The sequence below is a fragment of the Malaya genurostris genome, chromosome 2 (genome assembly GCF_030247185.1).
Source record: "Malaya genurostris strain Urasoe2022 chromosome 2, Malgen_1.1, whole genome shotgun sequence".
In the NCBI taxonomy this organism is placed as follows: Eukaryota; Metazoa; Arthropoda; class Insecta; order Diptera; family Culicidae; genus Malaya; species Malaya genurostris.
In genome coordinates this window covers 302,732,802-302,744,680 of record NC_080571.1, presented here as the reverse complement: position 1 = coordinate 302,744,680, position 11,879 = coordinate 302,732,802, and the positions used below count along the sequence as shown (strand labels likewise).

Genomic DNA, 11,879 nt, shown 5'->3' with positions numbered 1-11,879 from the left:
AAAGATAAACTCAAGATGGAGCAGTCTGCGATTTCTTATGTATCGTTTGAATAGGACCCCTCGATGAGCTCGGTTCACTGTCAGTTTCAGTATTTTGAAGCAAAACAACAAGCGTCTGATCGCTAGATGCGTCGTAGCTATGACAATGATTGTTTATGTTTGGAAAAATATCAAAGTACAGTATGAACGATATTGAACAATTTTGCCTTATATCCAGTGATTCTTGCAATAAGAAAGTAAAAACTACTTAGAACCATTGCCTATAATTTATTTAGTTTGTTATTGCCCCATACCATGAAGCATTAAAGTCAGTGGTGGCAAGAAATCATTATGTGCTGAATGTAAACATATGTTTGATTCCTTCCTAACTTGAATCGTTTCCATGGCATTTTGTCGGAACTAGTCGACGCTTATTAACGGAGGGTCAATAAAATTACATTATTACTGAACCAACTGGTTCACGATTACTGACCCAACATTTTTCATTGAATCGTATGGGACATTGTAATCTTGAGTTTATCTTTGATATAACGCTATCTCGTGGTGACCACGCTGATTGGATTGTTCAATAAAAGAACTCGACAATGAGTGATATCTTCTCAAAAAATAATTAAACTTGATTTTCAGTGTATGTAATCTACATGCAAAGACCCCTCGGATCTTTTCAATGACATTTTAAAAATACGCAAAAACATTCGAAGCCAAATAACAATAAGACAAAGAATTGCTGAAGAACATTCTAGTCGGCGACATTTTAAAAAATAGTTGCGTGTTTTGTAAAATATTCAGTTTTATAACAATTTCTAGCAGTTGAGCGCAACAGTGTATGTATTTCATGCTAAATCAATATAATTGGTGCTTTTGTTAACCGATATTTTTTTGTTAGTAGTTCAAGCAATCGAAAAATGGCCTGTCCCATAGACCCAAATGAATTGGTCAAACTGAAGATGTTCATCGGTTTGTGCGAGAGCCAGCCAGAGCTGCTGAATCTACCTCAGTTGGAATTTTTCAAACGATTCGTTGAAAAGCTAGGTGGCAAAATTCCAGCAGGCACACCCAACTTTGGTGAAGTACCGAAATCAAAGCCGGCATCACAACAGCCAGAGAAAAAAGAATCTTCTACTAAGGAAGATTCCGATCCCGAGTCTGATGTTGAACTGGATACAGAAGGCTGTGTAGAGCCGGATGATGAACCCGAACAGCCGATGGGAGATTCTTTGAAAGAACCGAGTGAAGATGACATTGATCAGGCTAACGAGCTGCGTTCGAAAGCTACTGCAGCCTATTCCGAACAAAATCACGAGGAAGCGGTCAAGTATTTCACAGAAGCAATTCTACTCAATCCGATTAGTGCATTGTACTATGCCAAGCGCGGTCAAGTTTATTTAAAACTGGTTAAACCGAATGCTTGTATCCGGGATTGCAACCGCGCCTTAGAGATCAATCCGGACTCAGCAACTGCGTACAAATTCCGTGGTCGTGCCAATAGACTCCTAGGAAAGTGGGAAGAAGCGGCCAAAGATCTTCGTCAAGCTTGCAAATTGGACTATGATGAAGAAGCCGACGAATGGTTGAAAGAAGTTACTCCGAATGCTAAAAAAATTGAGCAGCACAAGTTGAAATTGGAACGTCGTCGGCAGGAGAAGGAATTGCGCGAACGTCAAGAACGAGTCCGCAAAGCGCAGGAAGCAAACAAAAAGGCCGCCGAAGAAAGTGCTCGCAATGACAGTGCTGATTTTGGTGATTTCCTTGGAGGTGGTGGCGGCGGTGCTGGAACCGAAGATATTCTAAATGCCTTCAAGGATCCTGAAGTAGCTGCCGCCCTGCAGGATATTATGTCTAATCCATCGAATATTGCCAAATACCAAAATAATCCTAAAGTAATGAATCTTGTCACTAAAATTGCTGGACAAGCATCACAGTCAGGTTTTCCGGGTTTCGGTGGTGGTGCAGGGGCAGGAGGTTTCCCCGGAGGATTCCCTGGTGCCGGAGCTGGTGGATTTCCCGGTGGTTTCCCTGGTGCTGGAGCTGGTGGTTTCCCAGGTTCCGGAGCTGGTGGTTTCCCCGGTACGGGAGGCGGCCCAACGGGAGGTCATAAAACTACGGACGATTTAGATTAATCCTTTTCCGCTGCATTTAATTTGTTGTTTGATGGATACACCGTTTGCGCTTTTCAAAGAAATGTCTATTATTTTTAACAGGCAGTTTAATGCCACATGGAGTTTGTAATAAATCTTATAACTGTAGTACATGCTGTAGCTTTTCCCGAAGCGTAATAATATTCCAACATTTATCTGATCAAATAGCGAGTAGGATTAATAAAATAAAATGTTCCCAGTATTTTATGACAAAATTTTCTGGATCTAGTGATGATCACTCTCTCCACTGGATATAGGCTTTGACGTTTGACGGATGTTTAGTTGCAGTACGATAAAAATTAATTTTCATTCAAATATTGAATGGTATTTTATTTTAGTCTATTCTTAAGGAATAATTTCTTGATAACTGTTTTGTAGTTGCGATTTCATTGCACAATAGAAATGATTCAGATTCCTGCCTTCATCACCATTTTACTGATCGAAAATGTACGTCGGCTGAGGATTCATAAGACTCGGGTTCAACACGGAATGTGTCGGCATAGAGTAGCACATATCGTAGTTACCAACATCCAGATGTTGCTGCTGATAGTGATGAGATGCCAGTGCGGAAGAATTGGCTGTGTACTGATATGGTTCAACGGAGGGGTACATATTGCCCGGAATGCCGGATGCCATCTGAATTGAATTCGACGCTTGAGGATGATTTGGTTGCGATTGAGGAGTCACATAGTTTGTCATATACGGCACGCTATATCCGGACGGGTTGTCTATCAGTGACGTAGTTACTGACAGTTCTGAGCTTGCGGCACTGTCTAAGGAACGATTTTCGTCAACTTCAATAGCCGGCTCAAAGGCATCGGTGACCGTTTCCGATATTACCGGTTCCACACACTTGGCTCTATGCTTTGCTTTGATATGCCGAAGTAAGGCAGGTGACTGAGTGAACTTTGCGTCGCATTCCTCGCACGAGTACGGCCTGTCGCCACTGTGCACACGTCGATGAGCTATGAGATTAGAGCTGTTGGAGAATATTTTACCGCAATCTTGACACCGGTGCCGCTTGACTCCTATGTGTACCGTTTTCACGTGACTATTTAAATACGATTGCTTATTGAAAGATTTATTAGGACACAGCCTGCAGAAGAAATTTTTAACGGTGCTATGCGTTTCCGAATGATTGCGCAGTTCTTTGGCAGTTCGGAACGCATGGTCACAAATATCACACGGAAAGTTTCTTTCTTCCGAATGCGTTTTTCTATGAGCATGTAAATTGCTAGATGTTCGAAACAGTTTACTGCAGATTTCGCATTGATATTTCCGCTCATTGCTGTGGATACGAAGATGCAACTGAAGGTTTCCTGACTGTGCGAATTTACGGTGACAAATCTGTGAATAAAAGATAAACTTATTATCGTATTCTTGCTTCGATAAGGTATTAAATTACTTGACATTGGAAGGGTTTCTCTCCCGAATGAATCCTTTGGTGGGCTTGCAAGTATCCACTGTAACTAAAACTTTTACCGCAAGTATTGCAATGTTGTGGTTCTTTCAAAGGGGTGCCTTTTTTACCCTCAGTTAATGAATTCTTGTTCGTTCTTCGCTGTCTAAAGATGTTCACTTTCTTTCCTTCTTCTTTCAACTTTGCTTTGTGCTTCACCAATAACACATCAAGTTGCGATTTTTTCTTCAAAGGTTGGACTTTCTTTACATTCCTTGTGGAAGTTTCTATAACTGAATCCTCCACCGACTTCGGTTGAGTAAATATGCTTTGCTTCGATGTTTCGGTACTTTCTGGTCCAAATATTGCAGTCATTGCCTCATAAATCTCTTCTTCTTGGACCACATTGGGTTGTATGTTATTCCCAGAGCCATGAACAAAACTCCTCAGTTTAAGGTCGGAAGCTTCACATCGATTACGGAACTCAAATGCCATGCCCAGTTTATAAAAGCAATCGTTACAAATCGATGCTGGAAGACCATCCTTTTCGTAGATTTCAACAGATGCGCACCGGGCAATCATGTCCGATGGCCGGATAGAGAAATTTACCTCAAACAAGTTAACCAATGAACCGACCTGCAGTGATTGCAAGCATAAACGACAAATTTTGTCTAGTTCAAGCATTGGTTTATCCATTTTACTGTGTTTCTGAGAAATGACACTTCTTAGTTGACTAAATAGTATTAAATTAACGAAAAACTATTATGAATGCGCACCAATTGTCCAATCCTACAGTAAATGTGAATGTTTATTGTTTTTATCAGAGTCAGAGATGCCAGGTAAAAATTTCAAATATCTTCAGTCAGGGTTGCAAAAGTCTGTGATTCCGAAAATCGGTTGTTTTTCAAAGAAAATCTAATCTAGCATTGACAGCAAATGAAGAAAAACATCGATGAATGTTTCGACGTTGGTTTCAAATCTTGTTTAGAAATTATCAAATCAATTTTTGATTAGTCGATGAATTGTTGGTTTATCTTTGAAAGGTATGTAAATTTTACCACGTTCCTTCTATACCCACTGAATAAATCAACAAAAAAAAGTTTCGCCCTTTTTCGATTTGTTTACTTATATATTTCTTGCGTGGAATATAAAGTTACCCGAATAAAAAATATTGTTGAAAAACAATATGATTTGCTGTTACAAAACCTGCCACAATTTTGCTTTGACCATTGAAAAATATTTTAATGTATTGTTATACACTATTCAATCAATTGTGGAAATGCTTTTTACAATAGAATGTATAGGTTGTTAAGTATCGTAACAATTCAAATCATGAAGTTTTCTCATACATGTTTTCTTGGAAAACAATAAAATGTACAGTTTCCATATTGTTTAAAACATCACGTGTACAATAAATTCAATTGTAGAATCGTAGGAACAATACATTGAATCGTTGGAAATGAAAAAAATCTTGTCAAGATACAATAAAATGTATTGTAACCCATATATCTAATTGCGAATCAATTGTTTATGCTGTAAAATCAATGGTTTTTTTTACGGGTATGCAGACCTGGCATCTCTGCGTTCAACAATAAATCCAACATTCAAACATACCCTGTCAGCTTGGAGTGAAATCAATCTTCAGTTCAGCAACGCCATCGCACGTCATCACATTCAACATAGGTATCATGTCAATTGTATGGGTGCGCAGCCCTGCTATTTTGGCGCGCACGAATTTGACATTTCTCTTTCCTACTTCTGTGTACGAGATTCGATGCGAACTCGCTTGAGGGCGCCATGCTCGCAAAAAAATGTTGTTGCCAATTATTTGTTCGGGAAATGTGAGAGCTGGATATCTTGTTAATATGATGTCTTTGGCTATATGCTTATACTATAATAATGCCTGTCTGCGAAAATTCCAGATTAATGATTAAGTATTAAATACATTCCTAATAACTGTAACTCAGGCTTTTGATAAAACTGTTTTCGAATCAGATTTGTATGTTTGTATGAAATGAATGAATTCTCAGTGATATCGGTTGTTAATCTGATATTATTATCGATATCTGAATTTGAGCGCATAATCGATTTCATGCCAATTACACACTCAAATAAAAAGTCACGTTCGATTCACTTGAAAAATCACGTAAACTGGTTTCAAATGTCAAATTGAATGTTTTACGTTACGAAATTGAATGTTACACGAATATCCCCTAAAATGAATAGAGTCATCACATAAGATTTACGTGAATTGACCAAACGTCAAACAATCTACGTGAATTTCCAGTGTGAAAAACTCGATTTTGAAAATGGCGAACAGTGGCCCTCAAAGTGTGAGTAGTGTAAATATTTGCGAGAAATGTTATTTAATTACAATTTTTTACTACATCGACCGAAAGTCCAGTATGAAAGTTTCCATGTGTTCGACTGGACCGAGTGTCTGCGTGAGTCCGATCCTGTCGAATGCTTCAAACAGGCCGTTGGTCCACCAAAAACGAGTTCAGAATCGGTATGAGCTAGAGACACTGGACCCATGTTATGCGAACTCAACCTGCATCGGATCTCGACCTCAGCTTCGGTTGGATGGCAGTGACAAGAAAACGATTTCTGGAGGCTTGTCGATTCGAGATCCCACGACGTTATTAGTTGGTTTTTATTTTCAGCCGGTTAAATTCTATGCTAATTTTCTTAAATAAATGTTTTATTTTTCATGGCATTTTTCATTTCCTAGATTTATATAAAAATCTGAAATCTCCCTTTTGACTTCAACCAGTATATAAAATAGAAATTCTCTGGTATCTAAAATTTTATAAGAACTGATAGGGTAATGTGATATGAGCAGTACATTATATTTTACCTATGAAACACGTAGTTTTTACTGGATTTTGCATTAAACAGTTTAGTCCATTAAAACCTACGCATTTAGTCCATTAAAACCTACGTGAAAAGTAGAGTGGAAAATATTCACATAACTTTTCACGTAACTATAACATGATTATTATTTTGAGTGCATATAATACTCTAATTCGCTGCATTCGAAACCATTTACCATTTCTATTTACTATGTTGGCTTTAATGGATCACATAAACATTAGTATCGTTGATTGCAGGTATAGAGAAATTGTTCTGTGTGAATCAATATTAAAATTCATGATATGTTTATAATTGATTACACCGAATCGCGCCGCCTCCGCCGCCGATATTTTCAGGAAATGGCGTAAGCCGTTTAGCCACCGCCGCCGCTGGTCAAAAAGACGCTTTAGCCTCCGATGTTGACAATTTTGATCGTCGCACAGGTCTAAACCAAAGACGCAAAAAATGTAGAACTGATTCAAAGCGATTTTGCCACTCTTGTATGCAAGAATCCGACAGAAACAGAACCTTTGATAACCGCTTGGCGAAATTCTTCGTCTCCTGACGAAATTTTGTTAGTTCACATAAATTTGTAAAATTATTCTAGATCAATAAATTGGAATAATGTTAGATGTAGATAATCTCATTGTGGTTTTTCATCGCTTGAGCTTTGAATCAAAGACGTCATATTAACAAGATATCCAGCTCTCACATTTCCCGAACAAATCGTTGGCAACATCCTTTTTTGCGAGCATGTCGCCTTCAGGTGAGTCCGCATCGAATCTCATACATAGAAGTATGGGAGAGAAATGTCAAATTCGTGCGCGCCGAAATAGCAGGGCTGCGCACCCATACAATTGACATGATACCTATGTTGAATGTGATGCCGTGCGATGGCGTTGCTGAACTGAAGATAGATTATTTTTATCATTAGCAAGGGGTCGCTTTATTTGTGGTAACTGACGATAGATCGTCAAAAAACAATTTTAGTATCGATTTTTCTTCGGAGTGCCTGGTCGTGTCGTCGGTAGAAGTGTAACAGTAAAACGCCCCTCGGTAGCAGGTTTCAACGCGTTACGTATTATTTATATTAACCATGGAATGAATTGCATTGACAGCTATTTCATTGTTTTCGTTGAGTCCTAGGGTTGAATGTAAACGATTTCGTTGGAATATAGAATACTTCGCGACATTGATTGATCATTAAATTCAACGAGTGTTTCCTAGTAATATCTTAATTTGATGTAATGGAAATGTGTTGTCGTTGTTGTTTAGATAGAACGGATGATCTGATGAGTATATTTCTTCCCTTGGACGAATTCAGCAGTCGAATCAGTGATATGATTACAAACTGTTGTGGAGTATCAGTGAGTATTTCGGTTGGCCATAAACACCATCGCTTATGATTGGTTGTATTACAGATTAATGAAGAAGATTCCCTTACAAAATATATTTGCAACAGTTGCATGAAGGATTTGATTAGTGCTGCTCGTTTTAGAAAACGTTGCCTGGAGGCAGCTGGAACTCTACAGAATAAGCTCGATGTGGTAGATCCACTGAAGGCTTGTTCGGTACATGAACAAAAAAGTATTCAACTAGGTATCAATGGCGATTTAAAAATTAAGGAAGAAGATAATGATATTCTGATTGAGGGACAGACCAGCATCACAAGCAGTCTCCTTGTCGAAAACGAATCAGCTTTGTGTTTAACAACTAATTCGACTGGTTGTAACTTTTGTGATGATAATTATATGTTTAAAAAACCATACAGATCGAAGCGGACATGTGCTAGGAGTAGTAAACGAAAAAAATGTGAGTTTTGTGGAAAACTGTTAGTCAATAGTAATAGTTTTGATGGGTTTCCACATAATTGCATGGTTAATGGAAAAAATCTTGCTAAGAAAACTTGTCTCAATCAGTGTAAGCAGCAACAAACAGATAACATGAACATAAAAAATAACATGGAAGTTGAAGAGCCATTACACCATACAGATTTGGGCAAAAATATTTCCTCTAAAACTACCGATGCAATAGAATCAAGTGGTTTAAATGCTAAGGCATTTGTCCAATCATGTATTTTTGAAGATCACTTGAATAGCAATCATGATAATCAACTAAATCAGAGTGAATTGAATAACGATGGATACAATGACTCGGATTTCTATATTCAACGCGATGAATTGGAGCATGAAATCAATACATCTCATAGAAAAGGGATTCGAAGAAAGGATGACCGACGCCATAAGTGTGAAATATGTGGCAAGGGGTTTATTAACAGTAATCATCTTGTACAACACAGACGCATTCATACAGGTGAAAAGCCCCACAAATGCGAAGATTGCGGAAGAGCATTTGCTCAGAAGAGTCATCTCACCGCGCATATGAAACATCATACGGGCGATTTTAAGTTCAAGTGCGACACCTGTGGAAAAGGATTTATTTATAGTAACGAATTAGTCATACACCTTCGCATCCATACCGGCGAGCGACCACACAAATGTGACATCTGCGGGAAGGATTTTGTGCAGGGCAGTGCCCTTACACAACATATGCGAAGCCACGCCGGTGAGCGGTTGCATCAGTGTGAGGTATGCGGCAAAGGTTTCGTGAGACTCGGTCACCTGACGCAGCATCTAATTATGCACAGCGGCGAACGGTTGTTTAAATGTCTTATCTGTTCCAAAGGTTTCTCTCGAAATGGGTACCTGACGCAGCACATGTTAATTCACAACGGTGAGCTAACTCATAAATGTAACGTTTGTGGGAAGGGTTTCATTTCCAGAAGTTACCTTGGGCAGCACATGCGCTTCCACTCCGATGCAAGACCTCACCAGTGCGAAGGATGCGGAAAAGGTTTCATCAATAAGGCTCATCTCAAGCGGCATATGCGTACTCACACCGGCGAGGAATCGTAGCAATATTCCAAAATAATTGGAAAACTAGTTCCGAGCCCTGTCAATGCATTGTGATTTCATTTTAGAAAATGTTACGATTTAAAATCATATTGGAGCTTTGTATTATATTTTTTTTAGTGTTCTACATTCAAATAACCGTAATTTTTTAAAGGAATATAGTGTCTTTTTTCCGCATTTTTCAAATTAGGTATAATGAACAAATTTTTAAATATGAAATTCGATAGCTATGTGTTTGTCCGTCATTTGTTGTACACAGCCCGAATTCACTCTACAATGCTGTCGGCATCAGAAATTTTTAAAATATCAATGTAACTACAACTAAAGTAATACTCTTAGCAAATTTGTTCAAAAATAGTGATACCTAATAAGTATCTCGATATTTTCTTCGTGTTGCTTAAGCATTCACGGATATCATGCATTGATTTTCATTACTCTGAAACAAAACAATTAGACTAAAATTTCTATCGCTTTATTTTCGGTTGACGGAACAATAAATGATGTGCTACACTGCCGGTGCTTCTCCACCTCCCCCGCTAGATGAACCGATTTCAACTGCTTCCTTGCCCGCCGGTATGATAATGGTCGTCACCACTGTAAACCACAAAACGAAGTAATGACTTAAAACTTTAAACTGCACTGTATCTGCTTTTTAATATAAACTGACTTTCTTTACCCCACTTCATGCTCCATTCACCCCATGGTTTGAATTGTTCCATATCTTGACGCTTTACGCGGGAACTGCTGGTGCTTCGGCTAGCTAGGGTAAACATCAGAACATAGCACATCCAGTAGCTGACAAAGTAAAATTTCATTTTGTTAGTGTCGAACATTTTCCATCAAACTGATACCTATTGAAGAAGTTGCATTTTTATATACTCGGAAATGCGTACCACTGTATGAGAATGGCACTTTATCTTTTCATGAGAACAGCAATTAATTTACTAAGTTGGTTTGGTGTAAATATATTCCCGTAAGTTGTGATAGAGTATGCGTGAACAAAACGTGTTTGATAGAAGTAATCATTTTGCAAATGTTGATCGAATAAATACATTTTATGTCCTGTCGCCTACACTATTTTTTTTAATTAGCTTTGCATTTAAAAGCAAATTGTGCAAACGAACCTATCTAAGTGAACCTCGATCCTCGTTAGATGGAAATGGAAACTCATCTTTCTCTAGAAAAAGGGTGACAAACAGATTAGGGATGTCGGAATTTTCGAATTACTCGATTATTTAGTAATCGAGTATAATTTTGAAACTAATCGATTGAAATTTGTTCGATTATCTGGGTTATTAATCGATTACTCGATTATTCATTCGATTGTTACTATGGGATTTTTTTTAATTATTCGATTAGTTCAATAATCGATATTACGACATCCCTAAACGAAATCCAATATAAAAAAAAAACAAAATGTAAGCCAATCGGCCACGTAAAGCTTGTACGCGAAAAGGCATGAATAAAAATTTTAATTGAAAAAAAAACAATCCTATTTTACTTCAGAAGATCATCTTTTTTTATATCGTTTATTTATACCCGGCTTTATCCAAGTTGCGGTCGTTCGCCGGGTAGAAGATCATCTAATCGACGGCAAATTCTGTATCAATAACGATGTAAGGGCGGCGATACGGCTAACAGTAGAACCAAACCGCCTAAGCAAATTTTGCATGCAGTTGCAGTCTTTTTCTCCTTTTCTGGTTGGCGTCACGTCACTTGAAATGACGCCGATTTGATGGCACAGAAACTAAGGCTATATTGCCAGTTAATTTTCGTTTATAGTCCAATGGACTTTCTTTTCACTGGACTACAAGCGAAAATCTCGTTGTGTTGCTGCGTCGAATGGTCAAAGTACGGATGAAAATCTTTTCTTTCTTTCGCAATACTCGAATTTTCTCCGGACTAACACGATGCAACGTGCTCACCTGTTGAGAGTTTCACCGGAAGTGTTGCAGTTGCAGTCTGAGATGTGTGTATTCATCTCTCGGCATAGCGCAATTGATAGAAGATGGTAAAGTAGAATCAACGATGTCAAAAAGAAAAATGTTTTGGTATTACGTTCCTGTAGTGAAATTTGACCTTCTGTTCCAACAGACTTCGCAGCCAATTCAGAGTGTACAGAACCATTGCATAGGGCACTGGTTTCATAAACCAGTCGTCGTATGTTCTCGTGCCCCGACCTGGAAGGATTCGTAGTGTCAGTAGAATCGTAGCACTAGCCATGCAATGGTTCCGTACACTCTGAAACGGCTGCGAAGTCTGTTGAAACAGAAGGTCAAATTCTACAAAAGGAATGTAATACCAAGACTTTGCTTTGCCGATGACACTTTAATTTATTATCAACTTCGTAGATTTCCGCTAGACGAATCCAAGTATCGGATGTATAAAGAACTTAGTTGTAAATACTTTTAACAACTTAGCAAAGCATGCGAAATTCTTTCCTAATAAACAATACTTCCAATACTGACTGCGATTTTAAATATATACGCTTTATAAAAGATATTCACAGACCACTGTAACAGATCGGCTGAAAAGTTCGTATCGTTTTTATGAGAGGGCGCCACTAGAATTAAATCC

General features: G+C 38.3%; 3 protein-coding genes across 6 annotated transcripts; 2 read left to right on the top strand and 1 right to left on the bottom strand.

The window, feature by feature from the left end:
- Positions 1-674: 674 nt before the first annotated feature.
- LOC131430863 (hsc70-interacting protein 1-like) lies at positions 675-2,340 on the top strand. Of its 2 annotated transcripts, none has more exons than XM_058596097.1 (2): positions 675-824; positions 890-2,340. In XM_058596097.1, the coding sequence occupies exon 2, from the start codon at positions 906-908 to the stop codon at positions 2,118-2,120; it is 1,215 nt and encodes a 404-aa protein (XP_058452080.1). In that variant the 5' UTR covers positions 675-824; positions 890-905; the 3' UTR covers positions 2,121-2,340. The 2 variants fall into 2 exon arrangements, with proteins under 2 accessions (XP_058452080.1, XP_058452081.1); XM_058596098.1 differs by having other exon boundaries at positions 887-2,340.
- A 119-nt stretch (positions 2,341-2,459) lies between these two features.
- Positions 2,460-4,362, bottom strand: LOC131430862 (zinc finger protein 714-like). 2 transcript variants are annotated; one of them, XM_058596095.1, is made up of 3 exons: positions 4,314-4,362; positions 3,544-4,245; positions 2,460-3,485 (listed from the first exon to the last, which is right to left on the bottom strand). In XM_058596095.1, exons 2-3 carry the CDS (start codon positions 4,231-4,233, stop codon positions 2,571-2,573), a joined length of 1,605 nt encoding a protein of 534 aa, XP_058452078.1. In that variant the 5' UTR covers positions 4,234-4,245; positions 4,314-4,362; the 3' UTR covers positions 2,460-2,570. The 2 variants fall into 2 exon arrangements, with proteins under 2 accessions (XP_058452078.1, XP_058452077.1); XM_058596094.1 differs by lacking the exon at positions 4,314-4,362 and having other exon boundaries at positions 3,544-4,301.
- Positions 4,363-7,535: 3,173 nt separating this feature from the next.
- Positions 7,536-9,432, top strand: LOC131430861 (zinc finger protein 724-like). Of its 2 annotated transcripts, none has more exons than XM_058596092.1 (2): positions 7,536-7,757; positions 7,812-9,432. In XM_058596092.1, the coding sequence occupies exons 1-2, from the start codon at positions 7,638-7,640 to the stop codon at positions 9,303-9,305; spliced, it is 1,614 nt and encodes a 537-aa protein (XP_058452075.1). In that variant the 5' UTR covers positions 7,536-7,637; the 3' UTR covers positions 9,306-9,432. The 2 variants fall into 2 exon arrangements, with proteins under 2 accessions (XP_058452075.1, XP_058452076.1); XM_058596093.1 differs by having other exon boundaries at positions 7,672-7,757; positions 7,853-9,432.
- Positions 9,433-11,879: the final 2,447 nt, after the last annotated feature.